At 37.6% G+C, this 17,860-nt stretch overlaps 1 protein-coding gene across 1 annotated transcript in view; it reads right to left on the bottom strand.

Annotated features, from left to right (window-relative positions):
- LOC107579442 (putative adenosylhomocysteinase 3) overlaps nucleotides 1-17,860 on the bottom strand; it is a 42,463-nt gene that overhangs the window by 2,638 nt on the left and 21,965 nt on the right. Inside the window, exons 2-15 of the mRNA XM_016265279.1 lie at nucleotides 8,516-8,624; nucleotides 8,053-8,196; nucleotides 6,039-6,139; nucleotides 5,673-5,775; nucleotides 5,491-5,585; nucleotides 5,310-5,416; nucleotides 4,667-4,783; nucleotides 4,423-4,486; nucleotides 3,743-3,831; nucleotides 3,395-3,465; nucleotides 2,001-2,095; nucleotides 1,813-1,911; nucleotides 873-941; nucleotides 570-648 (exon numbers count right to left, since the gene is read on the bottom strand). Of these exons, the coding sequence (XP_016120765.1) occupies nucleotides 570-648; nucleotides 873-941; nucleotides 1,813-1,911; nucleotides 2,001-2,095; nucleotides 3,395-3,465; nucleotides 3,743-3,831; nucleotides 4,423-4,486; nucleotides 4,667-4,783; nucleotides 5,310-5,416; nucleotides 5,491-5,585; nucleotides 5,673-5,775; nucleotides 6,039-6,139; nucleotides 8,053-8,196; nucleotides 8,516-8,624 (1,342 nt within the window). The remainder of the gene's footprint in view (nucleotides 1-569; nucleotides 649-872; nucleotides 942-1,812; nucleotides 1,912-2,000; nucleotides 2,096-3,394; nucleotides 3,466-3,742; nucleotides 3,832-4,422; nucleotides 4,487-4,666; nucleotides 4,784-5,309; nucleotides 5,417-5,490; nucleotides 5,586-5,672; nucleotides 5,776-6,038; nucleotides 6,140-8,052; nucleotides 8,197-8,515; nucleotides 8,625-17,860) is intronic.

Raw genomic sequence — 17,860 nt, 5'->3', positions numbered from 1 at the left:
GTCGCAACTCAAAAATGTCACAGACCAAATGTAAATGTGACCATATTTTAAATGACTACATTCAATTACTCATAACTCTCCAGCTCCTCTTAAAGAGGCCGTTTGGGATTCAATCTTTTGTCTGTGAGCGTCAGCTGAAGGTTTGGAAGGAAAAGCTGAAGAGCAGTGGAGAGGATGAGAGATCGTGGAGGGAGAAGTGGCAGCCGTTTGTGACAGCATGACCTATTTTCAGCTGTCTCCTGCTCCTCAGGGTCTGCGCAGGATCCCACATGGCTAAACTCTCTACGACTAATGCTGCAGAAAACACTGAGTCTTTCAACAGGCTGAAAACATCCGTGCACGGCGCAGACTAAACCAATTACAATGATTACACCCCTAGACGGCCATAATATTAAGACAACATTTGAGGATTTCACTTAAATCCTGGGTTTATTGCATGTGACGCTTGTCTTAGTGGAAGATAAGCAGCATAGAACTCTCAAATAGTTTGTTTCAGGTCATGCATAACCATTCATTTAGACATGGCATTTTTTAATGCACGTGCATGTATTTATATCAATGCATCATACCCATTTTTTTAGGCAGCAGGTAGACGTCCTGTTTGTAGCGGGCTTCAGGAGCATTGTACAGCTCTATCAGAGCCAGCGCCTGGGGAAAAAAGGAGCAAGAAATCAGTCACCATGACAACAGCAAGGCAGTGACACACACACTTTAAGTGCCTGAGGTTCATACTCTCACACAGCACACAGACTGAGAAACCAATTCTCTGATTGGACCATGAAGTCAAATTCTCCTTTCATGCACACAAAAGCACATTATCCATTTAATAAAGTCATGTGTGTTCATTTTTCACTCTTTGACTCTCGTCTCACCTGGGTAGTCGCAGTGATGGACAGCACAAAGGTAGGAACAGTGGAGCAGCTCAGGTTTAAGAGGCGACCCTGGAAATATATACAGTATGTGGATTTGATAAGACATTACAATTCTAACAAACTGTGTTTTCAGTTACATTTTAATCATAACTTCTTTTATCTCCTTCATAATACCTGTTCAATGTCCGACTGGTTAAATTAAACTTGCCTTGCCCACAGGAAGCTACATCCCAGATATTTAGCCACACTATATAAAAAACGAATATATATATATATATATATATATATATATATATAGACATTTAATTTAAATTTTTTTTTTAATCTACAATTAACCCTAAACCCATAAAACAATTGCATTACCTAAAGTAAATTAAACGTTAACTAAAAAATAAAAAAAAGCTAGTTGCCAAGGCTTCATTTAATTTTTTATTTTAGTTTAACTTGAAGTACAAAAAGAACTAAAACCAAAATAAAAATGAATATGAACTAATAACTATAGAACTATAAAACAAATAAAAATGACACTACCAAAAAATACAAACGCTACACTACAAATTTACCAAAAATTTAACAAATTAAAATGGAAAATATAAACAAACTCAAAATATTAATAAAAACTATTACAGTTTATCAATAACACCGCAATGTAATTATGATCACATTAAGACATTTTAAAGATGTATTTTACATTCCCTCCAGTTTTTTGCAATTCAGCACAATACAAGTGCATCTTGATGCAAGTTTTCACTTAAACACAGTCGGCTGAAAGTGAATGTAAACATTTTGGAGAAAATTGGATGTGTATCAAAATCAGTCATTTTGATCATTAAAATAATAATAATAATAAATAAATAAATAAATAAAAACTTTGAAATATAGCAGGCTTTATTTTAATCTAAAAAGTCTTAAAGCAACATCTCTCTTCAATCTCTCTAACCTCGGCCAGCAGCACTATTCTCTTTCCATCTGGCCAGATCACATGATCCACCTGTGACCTCACCCGCTCCCAGGTCAGTTCGGGGGTTCGCAGACTGGCCTTAACAGTTGGAAGAAGATGGTCAACTTTCAGACACTTGTTTACATACATACGTGAGAATACACTATGGGTTAGAGCAGTTTCCTCACCACATCAATCTCAGTGTTGGAGTGGCCCATGTTGCAGACGATACAGCCGTTCTTCATGCGGTCCATGTACTCTCTTACTACCACGTTTTTATTGCCTACGGAAACCACATACAACAAGAGTGAGATGAATGCAAATGAGAAACCCTGAAAGCTTCTTGGTTTAGTTGATGAAAGGAGCTTCGGGAAAGAAATTGATCTAAAATGACTCAAAGAGCCACATAATCCTGAAGTCCCTCGTTCTCCACCTGTCTTTCCCCACAGAACCACTAAATGAATCCAAAGAAGTCAAAATGCAATTACTACTGAAAGCAATTTCATCCACATGAGCAACACAGCTGCCTGGAGATTGAACGGTGATTCAGGTTTGATTCTTTAACTGTCCTGTTCATACTATATCTTACAGGAATGGCTAGAAATGCGTCTATAATCAGAACTTTTGTCAAACTACATTTCATTGAAATTCAAGACTGACTGCAGCTCAGGCATAATTACTTGAAATGTATACGGGTCTCAGATGCAATTAAATTTAGGAAGAGCAATCTATACTAAAATCAGTGCATTTGCATAGTGCAGTGAGAGGTAGAATGCAGTTACACAGGCAATAAACTGTGCTCAGTTATATAACAGTGTATCACTCTGCAGCAGTGCAGTGTCTGTTAAACACTAGCTGATAGCTCAAATAGCCTTCATAACCTCATTTAAAAACATGTTTAAAAAATTTATATTTATTTTTTAAAAATTTACAAATAATTATTTTAAAAATAATTACTTAAAATATATAATAAAATATAATAATACTACTACTAAAAATGAAAATGATAATAATAATAATTATTATTATTATTGTTTGACTAAAAGCCTTCATTACCTATTATAATATTTTTTTTAAATGATGATTACTTTTAAAATAACTATTACTTAAACTATAATAAAAATAAATAATAATAATAGTAATAAAAGCCTGACTAAAAGCCTTTAACATCATATTAAAAAACTAAATTAAAATAATATTTATTTTTAAAATAGTAATTATTTAAAATATACAATCAAATCTATAACAACAACAACAAGAATGATAACAATAATTCTTAATACATTAAAATAAAGTTATAATATTTAAATAGCAAGGGGGAGTGCAGAAATTAAATGACCTAAATCACCTAAAAATAAAAATTCAGTCATAATTTAATGGAACACAATAGGAGAAACTTTAAAGTATGTTAGTTTTTTCCAAGCAATTACAAAGAATGGGCACAGCAGCTTTCAACTTTAAAAAAGATGCAAAAAGTAGAGAAAAAACTTTCTTTTTTGGGTAAATTTCCATTTAAATCAAGAGTCAATCAGAATAATAAGCCTTTGAAATTTACTACAATCAAAATCAGATTCAAAAATACCTGTGCAGGTGATGACAATGTCGACTTGTCTGATGACTTCATTGAGTTTAACCAGCCTAAAGCCATCCATGCTGTGTGATGACAAATATAAATTAGTCTTTTCTAATGAGTAAAAATAAAAAATAAATAGCATGAGACTGAATTCTGAATGAGAACCTTGCAGAACATGATAGTTTGAATCAGGCGCGCAAAAATGCTGAACACAGTCTTGGAGAATCATTCACCACTCAAAAGCTGGTTCACAATGTATTAACACATTAGAATGACATTAAGTGTAATATAATGGCATGTAAAGGGCATCGCTGCTGTTGAGAAAATACTGAATCAGTGAAAGCGGCTGTGACTCACCAGGCCTGTAGGGCACAGATGGGGTCGATCTCAGTGACATAGACGATGGAGCCCATCGCTTTGAGAGCAGCACAGCAGCCTTTTCCCACCTTATTACACACAACAGGATTTACAGAAATGACTCAGAACAAAAAGGTTAAATGTACCTGTGAAAATATATACTGTATGTAGCACACAATTGAGGGCAAATTCAAAATCCTTTGATGTTCCTGGAAAAACATTCCTATTAAGACTTTATTATTAGAAAGCAAAAGAAAGCCATGTAGAGGCATTTCCTGGGGTTTTCTGTCCTCTAGTGGCCATATCTGGTATCTGTTTATTATTGCAGTAATGCAGCAGTGGAGTGGAGGTGTGGTCAGCAAAAGTGAGCGACAGATGAAATAGAATATTCTAAAATTTAATAAAATCATTCTAAAAATGGTTCGGGTTTAGCCAATTAGACAGATATGAAATAATTTTCCTATTTTAACTCTTTACCGTGCATTTTCTAAATTTAAAAATCCTTTTTTAGATTTTGCAAGACTGGATATGTCAGATATCAGTCCTTCAAATAAACAGATTTGAACAAGTGTACTTTTACATAAAGTCCAAGAACATCCTGAAGATCTAAATGCAGCTCTCTAGAGGTTCTCATAGGAAACCGTTATAAGCTGGCAACATTTGCCACCTAATGATCTCACCTCTCCATATCCACACACCACCACCTGCTTCCCTCCAAACATCACATCTGTGGTCCTCTTTAGACTTGAACACAAAACACAAACACGCTCAGTAAAACCACAGGCCGAAATTAACCACACAATTCCTGCGGAACCGAAAAGACAAGTACTTTACACACACACACACACACACACACACACACACACACTGTGTTAAACATATTGATTGGGGAAACTATTTTAAGTGCCTTTATAAGAGACATACCCATCCAAGATGGATTCACGGCAGCAGTACAGGTTGTCAAATTTCTGCTTGGTCACTGAATCGTTAACATTCATCGCGGGCACACACAACTTGCCAGCCTTTGACAGCTGGTATAACCTAGAAAATAAATAATGAGAGATGTTTAGCAAAAAAAAAAAAAAAAAACATGCACACACAAAGACAAATTTTGAAGGATTAATGTTGATAACCACTAAATATAATACAGAATTTATATATATATATATATATATATACACACACATATACAGTGGTCATTAAATTACATATAAATTACAGTGGTCCTTTTATACATATAAAATGGTCATTATAATTAATATACTTGTTCATGTTATGCATTACAAAAACTTTAATAATAATAAACAAAAATCGTAATTTAATAATAAAACGTTTGACTGGTAGAGTATATTCTAAAATACTATACTTCACATTTGCCAGTTCCACTACTTGCCACTAGATGGAGACATTCCCTTTTGATTTGAAAAAAAAAAACAATTGCAGTCCCCACATTGTCCAATTGCATTCTAAATCTAAAGTTTTCACTTAATCCACATCAAAAGCCAAAAATATAACACTATTTAATGCATTTAACAAACTCGAGTCCTTCATAAATGACTATAATCACCTGTGAACTCCAGTCACGCTCTCCTCTACGATGCCTTTGATCTTTTTGAACATGCTGGGATATTTCTTATAGATCCAGTGAGTCAAATCTCCTCCATCATCTAAGATCTACGAGACATAAGCTGTTCAAATGCTGAACATTCATATTATTTCACTTCTCTAAATGTAAATAGTCCAGCTACCATGTTGGGCTGCCAGCCTTCCACGTTAACACAGCGATCGATACACCACCAGAAGTCATCCTCCGATTCGCCCTTCCAGGCAAACACTGAGAAACCTGCCAGAGACGACACACGATTTGTTCAGGACAGAAAAGTATAAAAGAATAAAAAGGAAATAATAATAAGAAAGGAAAAATATTTACCTCCTTCGGCCAGAGCGGCTGCTACCTCATTTTGAGTGGAGTAGATGTTACAGGCGGCCCACCTGCACTGAGCGCCCAGAGCAGAGAGGGTCTCCATCAACACCTGCAGACACACACACACACACACACACAATGCATTACTGAAACACAGATGTCAGTCTGCTCTCAAAAAATTTGCATTATTTTTTGAAAACATCCTCACAAATATGGTACGAGAGTAAAAAAGTTCCTAAACGGGCCAAATAATGTCCTAAAAAGGTGTTGGGTTAGGATTAGGGTGTTGGGATTATAGTGTAATTTGCTTAATTTAAGAACAAATTAATATTAGGTATTTGAGTGTATTTTCGTGTGTGTACAGAAACTCACAGCAGTCTGTGCAGTGATGTGGGTGCAACCCACAATTTTGGCTCCAGCCAATGGCTTCTCTCCCTGAGCTCTTTTTCTCAAAGCCATGAGAGCCGGCATCTCTACAGCGCACAGATACACAATAGTCATTAATGCATGCTTTTAATATTAAACTAAAAAGTGATTATCGCATGCACATCCTTGACTTAAAGCAGCACTGTGTAACTTTTAGTGGCCGAAGCATAAAACTACAAGTAATTTGTTGAGGAACATTGTTTTGGTAATTATGCGAGTTGTGCTTTATGAATCTGATGGCTTGAGGCACATCTCTGTGCTCATGGTTACAAATCATCACATTACCAGTGCGAACGTCACTATCATAATATCAAAAGACAGATATCTGAAAAATGTGTCTTAAGAGATTAAAAATGTTAAAACGTTTTAGCAACGGTGACATTATATATATAATGGTTGCTATTCATTTCAAGTAATGATGGGAACTATAACTTGGCAAGGTTATTTAGAGGCAAATGGACCAAAGCAGTAACTGGTTTAGAGATTTGCGAGAGTTTTGTGAATCTAGTCAATGCACAGAAAATGTGCTGCTATGCTACAGTTTGTGATTAATTACAGGTACTGTCTGCTTATGGATGCTTGTTCCTGCCACGGGTTAGAAAAAAAAAAGGTTATTGCACCTTTTTCTCTCACAGTTCAGACTTTTTTCCCCTTGCAATTCTGAGTTTAAATGATGAAAGTATGCAGCTTCCCGAGAAATCCATCCTGACAACTCTTTATAAATATAAATAACTAGAAGATGGTTTTATGACGTACTCGTAGGGCTGGGCGATTTAGCAAAAAAATTCAATCTCGATTTTTTCAGAACATTTTTTTTTCTCAGAACTTAAAAATGTTACTGCAACATGATTCAAACAGCTTTTTCTTTATTAACACTCTATTTAAGGAAAATTCTATTCTAAATGCAGCACACATTAAGTTGTCAACATGATGTAAATGTTAAACAAATCACTTGTTAAATATAACTACAACTACATCCTGTACAAACTTGTCTTATAGCCTACATGTAATATGTTCAGAAATAATAGGCTACAATGAAAATGCTTCAAAAAAAAAACTCAACAGTCAATGTAATTCAAATTCAAAATGACTGCTTTTATACATAGAAAATTTTACATTTCTAAACTGCGCACTTGTAAATATATCTACATTCATTTAAACAATTACATTTCTCTATATTTCTACTTCTGTATATAGTGCATTATTTAATTTTCTTATTTCTTATATTAGTGTTATACTCCATCTCTACTGTGTAATTTCTATGTCTGCTGCACTAGTTTGCACAATGTCCATACTTCAGCACTGGAAGCTCCTGTCATTAAGTCAAATTCCTTGTCCTTGTCGTGAGCGGTTAATCACGTGCGCCGACATGAGGTCAGATCGTTCTTTTCTCTTTACTGCTATGATTGGCATATTGTCAGTGTCTAATTGTAGCATTTGATAATATTTACATTCAAATTCGCGATTCCTTGAATTATACAATATAAAATCAAGGCAAAACATTAAATTCGAATTAATCGATTAAATCGCAAAAATCGCCAGCCCTACGTACTCGCTCATTTAATTTTTTTTACATTTGTTAACAAAAAAGAGTCACATAATATAGCTTTAAATATGAAAGAGTTTTAAAGCTTATCAACAGACACAGGCTGTGTGTAAGTGCACACTGGAGTATTTGGCCATGTTGTTATGAGGGGCTGAAGAGGGCGCCCTGCTGTCTCACAGCACACACTGAACATATGGCCCCTCAGCAGCACAGGAAGAACATCAAAACATGCTTCACTTGAGCTCACACAAACACACTTTTACTTCACACATAAACAAATACCAGCGGCTTAATATGTTGACAGGCCTGCGGACAACACAAAGAGTGAGCGTCATTGCACAATCAGCCGTCACGCTCGTAAACAGTTATAGCTTGTCGGCACATTAACATTAAGACACACAGGGCCCTTCCAACCTTGCTCGGCAATCTCGATCTCCCTGCGTCCGAAGTCGGCCTGTTTTATGTTCTTAATGCAGAAGTCTGCATTGCCCTTGGAGTTCTTCTGCTGTTTGTCGCGGGGAGAGGTTTCGTCATCGGAGCTGTCAGTGTACGAGGCAGCTGAAAAAGGGAATAATAAAGAAAAAAAAATATGTAGGTGTGTGTATTTGTTTCTCCATGAACACAGTCCTAAGACAGCCCTGCAGGAATGTCGATTTTACTTCCCTACCTACAATCTACTCTCCTTTATCAATGTAATCATCTTAAAGAGGCCTGCCAGAGAACCCACACAGGAAAGACTTTGTTCACATGACTTCACCTGACACTCTGCATTAGACCCTTGATGTATGGTATTATTATGTAGCCCACCTGACTGAGGTTTAACGGGACGTGCACGTGTGACTGTATAGTGGGTATTGGTGCATGTACAACGTCATACCTGAGCCGTAACTGTCTGTAGAAGACTGTGAGATGGAGCGAGACAAAGACCTGCGGCTGATCTTGGTGGGACGTTTGTTGAACTCCTGCTTCTGGTCTGCAAACTGGATCTGTCATGAAAAAGGGTGGGAGGTCGGGAAAAGAGAGAGAGAAAAGACCAGAGTGAGAAACATTATAGTGAGAAAAAGAAAGAAAGACTTTGAAAGAAGTCTCATGTTCACCAAGTCACGTGATCCTTCAGAAATCATTGTAATATGCTGATTTGGTGTTTATGAAACATTATTTCTTATTAAAATCAATGCTAAAAACAGCTGTGCTGCTTAATTTGTTTTGTGAAACTTATGATAAATATTTTCAGAATTCTTTAAAAATCTCTTATAACAAAAGAAACCCCCCCAAAAAAAACCAGGTCTTTACTGTTACGTTAATTTTGGAAAATTGTTGGATCGGACTTATTTTTTAATTTAACTACATGTTATTGCTTTATTTATGTATTTATTTATATATATACAAACACAAATATTTTAAAACAATAACATTACTGTTACTTTTGAACAATTTAATGCATCCTTGCTAATTATTTCATATATATATATATATATATATATATATATATATATATATATATATATATATATATACACACACACACACACACACACATATACACTGTATACACACACTAACACACAATATATATTTTTTAAATATATATTTTATTAACAATAACTTCAACTCGTGCATACTTGCTGATGTTGGATTTCACTCCCCAAATGATCTTTGAACTGTTTTAAATTTTTTCTGAGCTGTAATACTCTGTCAGATAATGCTTTACAGTGTGCCTATTACCACAGGAAGTGACAAACAAGTATGTAAACAATGACCAGTCCCAGCACAATGCTACAATTCACACATTAAGCTGAACATCAGGAATAAGCCCTTAATTGGAAAGTGAGAAGAAAATTATTTAGATCCGTCCTAATCTTTAACACAATTTGACCTGCCAGGTAGGTAGGTACTTCGTGTATCCAACAGTTAGGCAGGTTTAAAGGTGATCATTTCGACAACATAACCTTGATAACTCCAACAGTATCCTTTATAAATTCAGTCGGCCACCACTAATCTGCTCTCAATGACAGTCTGGAGCGGAAACCTTTGAGAGCTCATTGTAGACGTGTCTGTAAACTGCTCTACTATTAATGGCCTGACAGCTGTTGCCTGAAGAGAGGAACACGCTGCGTGAACCGTGAGAGGATTACGGCGCGGTGCAGTCATGCCCTGCTGACGTTATTATCTGAGTCAACAGCAAGCCTCAAATCCCCCCGCTCCATCAAGAGATTTTTAAAAGCACGACTATTACATAACCCCGTGCCATATCTGTGTGCAATCAACCATGTACTGAGTGATCGCAGTGATTAATCTCCAGGCTTTAGGACGAAGCTATAGGAGGTGCTGTTTTCAGGATGGCTTTTAGACCATGAGTAAAACACAGTTATGCAGACAAGTATAAGGCCCAGGCTTACAGAGACCTTGATTCACACAAACACACCACTGTGCCCGAAAGCACTTGAGCAATTGTCACTTGCAGGGGTTTTGCGACAATAATGCTACAGAGAAACAAACACCCGCGGACTCTGTGAACTTCAATTTGGCACCTGTTTATCTCTCATCACTTGGCACAAAGGGCTGAAGGACTGTACTGTGAACGTTTCATCGTACAGGAAACACACTCTCCCAAATCACATACTCACAGGAAAAACATGATACTAATCTGATAAGAAAAAACTCAGATTCAATGAGAAATATGGCAACAAAAAAAAAATATAACATTTCCAGGATTCACCATTTAAAAATAGCCTACTACTCTGGTCCAAAGCTTGGTTAGAATCGTAAGTGTTTGACTTGGAACGCTCTACAAAAGACAGCAATTCTGCAAAAAAGACTCAACTCACAATTGATACCAATAGAGTTTGATGTTTGTAAGCTAACAGCATGATACTCCATGTATAAAAATACATTGCACTTCAAGGTTGGAGTGGGAATCAAACTTCATCAGAACAGCATTCTTGCAATGCAACTGGAGACAGGCAAGTACACAACATTAAGATTAAAAGGCACTGTTTGGTGTTCAACTGTGTTAACTACTGTGCTCACCCACAGAGTCAGACAGTGTTCCTTTTCACTCAAAATTTCCCATTTTTTATTCTGATACAGCTTGGTTTGTTGGACCGTTGGGTCAGACAACCAAATTGCTCCAAAGTTTGTTTTGTCCACTGGGTTGGACAACCAAACCAGTTCAGAGTTTGTTATGTCCATTGGGTTGGACTACCAAACCATTCCAGAGTTCCTTTTCAATTGGTCGAGTTGTCCAGGTGATCTTGGACCGATTATTTTGGTGTGGATCCAAGAATTTCATATTTGCCTAAAAGAACCCAACTAAGGGAGAAAATAGTGAAAGTTCTGAAACAAAGATTCCAAATGAGCCAGGTGTAAAAACCCAGTGAATCTGCATTTGCACCAGGCTGACAGATCAAGTCTAACAGGGGTCAAAGAGATTGTGTTGGACCCCCCCCGCTCTCTACGCCAGAAAACAAACATTGCATCCTGCAAATCCACCTTGATCACACAGATGGCTCTGGACTATTTTCATTCCAGAAGTTTAAGCTTTCAGCCCCCAGGAATGCCCGAAGACCACCCTGTCACTTTCTCCCCTCTTACCTTCTTAACTGAGGGCTCGGAGATCTCTCCATCCTTCTTTTTCTTGAGCATGACACACAGGAAAGCAAAGAGAGACAGAAAGAAACTGAGCAGCAAAAGGGAAGGGACCGGTGGAGAGGAAGTAGAGTTTTATACCAGCTTTACATGTGGCTAGTCTGAACTGATTCCCTTTGGGGTTTTTTGTGCATCTCTCTTTTAATTGTTAATTGTTTAGAGGCTGAAACGATTCTGGTCAGAGTTGGCAAAACGTGTGTGTGTGTGTGTGTGTGGAGGCTTTTAGGAGGTGATTACTGTGTCTCATGCTCAAGATAATGAAGCATGCCAATGACACATACACACACACTGCCACCACTGGTCCTGACAAGGAGCTCTTTGTGTTTTTCTGGTCCTAGAATACAGAAGCAGAAGGGAACAGACCGGAAGTACAAGAGGGACATTTACTCTGGCATGTTCTTGAGTTCTTTAAACTCACCTTTATGACGAACATCAACGTCATGGTCGCCGGTTTAGCTTGTTGATTATCAACTGTTAGCCTTTAACAAGAAAAAATGTGCCAAGACTTTACAAACAGTTCAAACATTGTAAAGCAAACAAATTGCTGATGGATGTTTTATGATGGCCCAATCTTGAAAACAGTGTTAATGAGCTGGAGGTCGTCCTATAAGAATATGGTGGTCCACATCTCCTGTGAGCTCCTTTGTAAAATGTATTAGAGGTGTGGTTTAAAATCTTTTTCCCAGTATGACTTCATACCTTTCCCATGGACCTGGATCATGCATTACTTTATCTAGGGAGTTTAGAAAGTCAAATATTTGAGAACTATTATCAGTCTTTTGTGGGTCTGTGCATTCTGCCGATGTAATTTGCACAACAAAACAGACTAATACACATAAAGCCTTAAATGTAGCTCAAACAGTAGAGCATGACGTCAAGGTCATGGGTTTGATTCCCAGGGAACTGAAAAAATGTGTACCTTGAATGCAATTTAACGGTTTGTATAAAAGTGTCTGCCAAATGCATAGATGTAAATGTTTAGTCCATGCTAGACCTTTATTTTAAGGCCAGAAACGTGTATGCAAATACAGATGCAAATGCTTGGCCAGCTTTGCAAACGTGCGTCTTGTACAAACTAAACGTGTTACTTTCAAATCTTTGGGGAATTAAACCAGATGTGATGTACAGCAGCATGCTATAAACATGTAAGTGTTAACTAACCTAGCAAGATTAGTTATGTAGTAGAACTGAAAGTTTAATGTGTCTATAAAAAGCTGCTTTAGTTTATGTTTACGTATTCCTGTAGCTAAAACAGTAGAGCATGGGATTAGCAACACCAAGGCCATGGGTTCAGTTCCCAGGAAATGCATAAACAATTATGAGATGTATACCCTGAGTGCAACGTAAGTCGCTTTGGATAAAAGCGTCTGCCAAATGCATAAATGTAAATGTTAATGCCTGCTGCCGCGCCGCATGTCGCAACTTGCATTGCATTATACTGTTGTCCAAGCAGACACAGTCCTTTTAAGACGTTTCATGTGTACTAATAAACGTACTGACTTCAAGTTCAGAGAGAAGGATTTGTGGTTTTAAATTACATTCGTTCCTAATCAGACACTGTCTGCATAGTCTAAGGGTGTATTCACACCAGGAAAGTCGCTAGTTCACTTGCTTTGGTCCGGACCAAATACAATGTTGATTTTTTTTGTTTGGTGCAGTTCGCTTTCACACTGCCCTTTTTGCAAGTGAACCAGAAATTCTAAACAAAACCACACGTGTGCTAAGGTCATCAATTCATTGGAAATAAATTCTCAAGCAGGGAAAAACTGAAAGTGCAAAAACAGGCTAATCATGGAGATCTTTCTTAGTGCAATTTTTATTCTTTTACTGATTTGGTGTCATTAGATACTAACGCAATATGAAGAAACTTATGAGCATCACATGAGACGATGTTGTAATTACGACTTGCCGAAAATAAAATCTATAGATATAAAATACTTAAAGCACATCACAATGTTAGTTTAAACATTTAACCTATATAAATGTGCGCTATTAGGTGCATATCCAATCGTTTGTGTGGAGAGTGGAAGCTGAAGCGCGCTTCAGGACACCAGTGGAATTAAATACGCCGTCATTTTTGCTCATAATGGTAAGAATACATCATCGTTCAGAACTGTAAATGGTCTATTTTTATTTGTGTGCACTCACAATATCAAGAAAACTTTGTGCTTTTGTAAATAAAAACAAACAAACAAATAAGATGCGCTTGCAGGCTCAGGTCTTGAACAGGAGCGCTTCACAAAAATAAACCTAAACTCAGCAAATATTTTCCATACAGACATGATGAATATATCCATAGAAAGCTTTAAATGACTACAAAACGAAATAATTCAAATCCAAAACAAAAACTCTTATTATTATGTAATCCGTAATGATGCATTTCTTTCTAAAGGTGCGTCCAATGATGAGATGGCGAGTTAGGATCATCAACTTCATCTTTGCGACACTGACTCATAAAACACTAGTTTATTAATAAATAATTCAAATATCTCCTTACTATTTTCCCCTAACATAGTTATGGTAATTTTTGCGGCAAGCTTTAGCCTATTTAGCGCGCTCACGTCGCGTTGCTGTGCGCCATGGTCACGAAAACTCACCATTTGCATCTGTTTTTAAGCATTGTGGTTTAAAAACAAGTTATTTAAGCCATTGAAACGCAAATAACAGCACTATATGCGCGAGCTGTCTGTTTCGGAGCGTGATTTCTGCAATTGGGTCGGATCGAGGTCGGGTCATATTCACACCTTAAACGGACCGTACCAGAGTTCGTTTGGAAGAGGACCGAGACCACCTCTTCAGCTGGGTCTCGTGCGGTTGTTTGGTCCGCACCAGAGTGCGATTGCTGTATTCATAACTGCCAAAAAGGTCCACACCAAGAGGGGAAACGAACTTGAGTTCGATTCAATCGAACCAAACAAGACAGGTGTGAATACACCCTAAGTACGCAGTAAATAGGGTTGGGTATGGATTGGTTTGTTTACGATATCGGTGCCAAATCGATACTTTTAAAGCTGTACCGGTGCCTGAACCGATAATTTAAAAAAAGAGCCACACAAAAAAAAAGGATGGATAACATTAAAGAACATTAAAAATATTTAAAATAAATATACATAGCATTCACGTGCTCCTAGGATGCTCTCATTTCCCGAGTTGTGCTTCCCTTACTCTAAGGCTAATAAATATATTTCACAATCTGGGTCATTATTTAATACAAAACCACACATAATGTTTCTACCAGGGCTGCACGATAAATCGAAATGGAATCGAAATCGCGATTCGACAGAAGCTGCGGTTGTCATGCGTATCTTTCAGTGAAGCATGCCTCTGTGATCAGCAGTAAATCTCCATCCAAAGGCCAGAGGGTGCTCTCGCGCTGAAACTCCAAATACGCCTCGCAGAAGAAACCCAGGAAATGCCTATAGCGGTAGCTGGACAAACAGAAGATTTAACTGCTTTTATTGACTCAACGTGACTAATAAACACATGATTATGACAATATATGGTTTATCGGAGTTATTATTATTATAATTTTCATTAAAATAAAGTATATTTATAATGCAATGCCTTTTATCACTGCTTAGAATACTATGAAATATGCTGCATGCCTTATTCTGTGTAAGAAGCCACATCATCTCACAGAAGGATTTATTTCAAACACTCGACTGACATTATGAAGTGAGTTTGGAGTAAAAATATGTTGTTATTAAATGTGGTATTTTCACATGCTTTCAGATGGAGCAGCATTTACTACACAGAGCCGTAGTTCACTGAGAAGCTATGCAAACAGCTGTCATTATCGCGAATGATTTCTTCGATTTTTTTGTGTAACTTGTCAGTGAACTACGGCTCTGTGTAGTAAATGCTGCTCCATCTGAAAGCACATGATGATGATTTACTGCTGATTACAGAACCGGCTTTACTAACAAAATGCGCATGACAATCGCATTCGATTAATCGTGCAGCCCTAGTTTCTACTGTATCTCTGTCAATCACTCTGATATTTAGTTAAAATGAGTGAATTGACTGAGTGCTGTCTGTCACTGTCATTAATCAGTTCTGTGAATGACTGTATGTATGCCACATGCACTGTAATATGTTATATATTAAATATAACATTTTCAATTGAAAATAGCAACATGATCGTTTTATAAAGTATGCGTTCATGTGTGTTGAGGGCTAGATTTTCGCTGGAGTAAACAGCTGTGGTGTGATGAGGGGTGAACGCAACGAAAATTTTACAGTAACATTAGATGGGAAACCGATTGCTCCCTCGTGACCTTTTGTAAACTGTATGTATGACAAAGAACTGCACAGATAAACACACACCTTGTGTCCTCTGTTTCTGTTTGAGTCCGCTCGCGCTGCACTGCCGTGGTCTGCGGATTGAAGAGCGCGCTGAAAGATGGGGAGGAGACGAAGTCTGCCTCCGTTTTCATATGAAGTTTAAAGGGGATTGACTCTGAGGCGATCACGAATGTGTGTATCACGAGTTTACGGAGCTAATCGCTATAGGCCCGCTAAAAATGGCCTAGCGACGCCCATGCTTCTTACGTCCATTTCGGAGAACCAGGACAAATATTTCAATCGATCGCTCGGGCATTTAAGTGGCACCTAAATGAGGCACCAAAATCTGCGTTCTGATTCGGTTCTAGTACATACCGGTTACATAGGTTACATCCAAACGGTCAATCATCCAAAGGATAATCATGTACTCAAACAAATCATTGTGCTATTATGTCCTCTATATTTGCCAAAAGAGAGTAAGGTATTTTAATCTTTCAAAGGTAATATGAATGGATTTATGTATTAAACAGGAGGCAAAAAGCTCAATTTCTGAGAATAACACAAAGGAGATTCAGGCCACATGAGCAGTACTTCCATGAAAAAAGATCACTTATGTAAGAAAGAAAGAACTAGAGAAAGAGAAAGATGCTTGCATCACGTTAACGGTACATTTTAGTGAGACTGCTGAAAGCCGATGATTAAAGAACAGAGCGGGGGGGAAAACGCTCATATTTCTTGTGAACGGATGTTCAAGAGTTCACAGTACAGCTATACTATGTTTTTCACATTGAGAGCTTCCGCAATGAATGCAAACACAGCCATGCTGCAGGGTGCTGATGACTTCATCGGTCATTCGTTGACGCTTGCATCACGTTAACGGTACATTTTAGTGAGACTGCTGAAAGCCGATGATTAAAGAACAGAGCGGGGGGGAAAACGCTCATATTTCTTGTGAACGGATGTTCAAGAGTTCACAGTACAGCTATACTATGTTTTTCACATTGAGAGCTTCCGCAATGAATGCAAAACACAGCCATGCTGCAGGGTGCTGATGACTTCATCGGTCATTCGTTGAAACGCTGAATCACTTTTCTAATGAACTGAACTGTTACTCAAGGATAGACTGCAGCTTTGTTCAAAGCCCGAGTGAGCCGCCTGCCAAGATGACATTAAACATCTATCTTAAGAAAATGTAAACATTAAAAAAAAAAAAAAGACCCTTACAGTGCAAAGAATTTTTAGTCTCTTAAGTGAGTATATACTGTATATCCTTGCTGAACGGTCGTGTATGCAGACAGTAAGGTTTGGCACAAAGCTGACGAATGATCAATGACTGACACTGTGACAATATCAATTAGAGATTCCTTCCACATTAATATACATCACAATGAAAATCTACAGCATGTAACAGAGATACCAAACACTCACGGTATAATCGTTTCCTCTAACTACTGTCTGCGCTATCTTACTGCTCTATACATTATGGATGTGTGCTAATTTAGAAGCAAACAAAAACGGAATAATGAATGTAAAACGATGGCTTACATTGTCGGTTCCTGTCCTGGTGAAGTGTGAAGGCAGTACAGGAGCCAAAATAGAAGCTGGCTCATCCAAGACCCTATCTTTTAGAGTCCTGTCACAATGATGCAAGCCATGGCTGGTGTGCCAGGGCTATTGTTTATTTAGACTGATGTGGTATAAGTTGGTAATTACACTGGCATAATGCAATTTTGCATTTTGCAATGCTTTCATTTACTTGAGACGAGACTTGAGTTTAGCCCTACAGTTAGAGTACAGCACAGCTACAGTAAGTACAGTTAGCGAAGATCTCCTAAACTTGAAACACAACTCTCTGCATAAACAAGGACACTTCTAATGGAAATTTCATGAGATATGATAGTCTGGAATTTACTCCAGGACAAACGGTTGCACATGCGCACACAATCTTACATAATCACAGTACGGAACAAGGACATTTATCACCAGGGATGTCAGAACTGATGTATAGATGGGCTCAGAGTCCTGCACGGGTCCTGTTTGATAAACTCGCACCGCACCCGCAGTTAACAGAACACCCAACCCGTTATCTGACAGCAACACCAATTTAATTCCGTACCCGACCCGTTTGACATAGAAACCACGACCCGAACCGCACCCGCATTAAATCTCCTACATGAGGTAGACAAAACTCATTTATTTTCTCATGTAACGCAAGCAATAAACCATTAGGCATTAGTTAATGCATTTAAGAAAAATTAATAGACACGCAGGATAGAGAGAGTGCAACATC

This window comes from Sinocyclocheilus grahami, unplaced genomic scaffold (assembly GCF_001515645.1).
Source record: "Sinocyclocheilus grahami isolate Dianchi unplaced genomic scaffold, SAMN03320097.WGS_v1.1 scaffold33.1, whole genome shotgun sequence".
Classification (NCBI taxonomy): Eukaryota; Metazoa; Chordata; class Actinopteri; order Cypriniformes; family Cyprinidae; genus Sinocyclocheilus; species Sinocyclocheilus grahami.
This window is presented reverse-complemented; position numbering and strand designations above follow the sequence as displayed.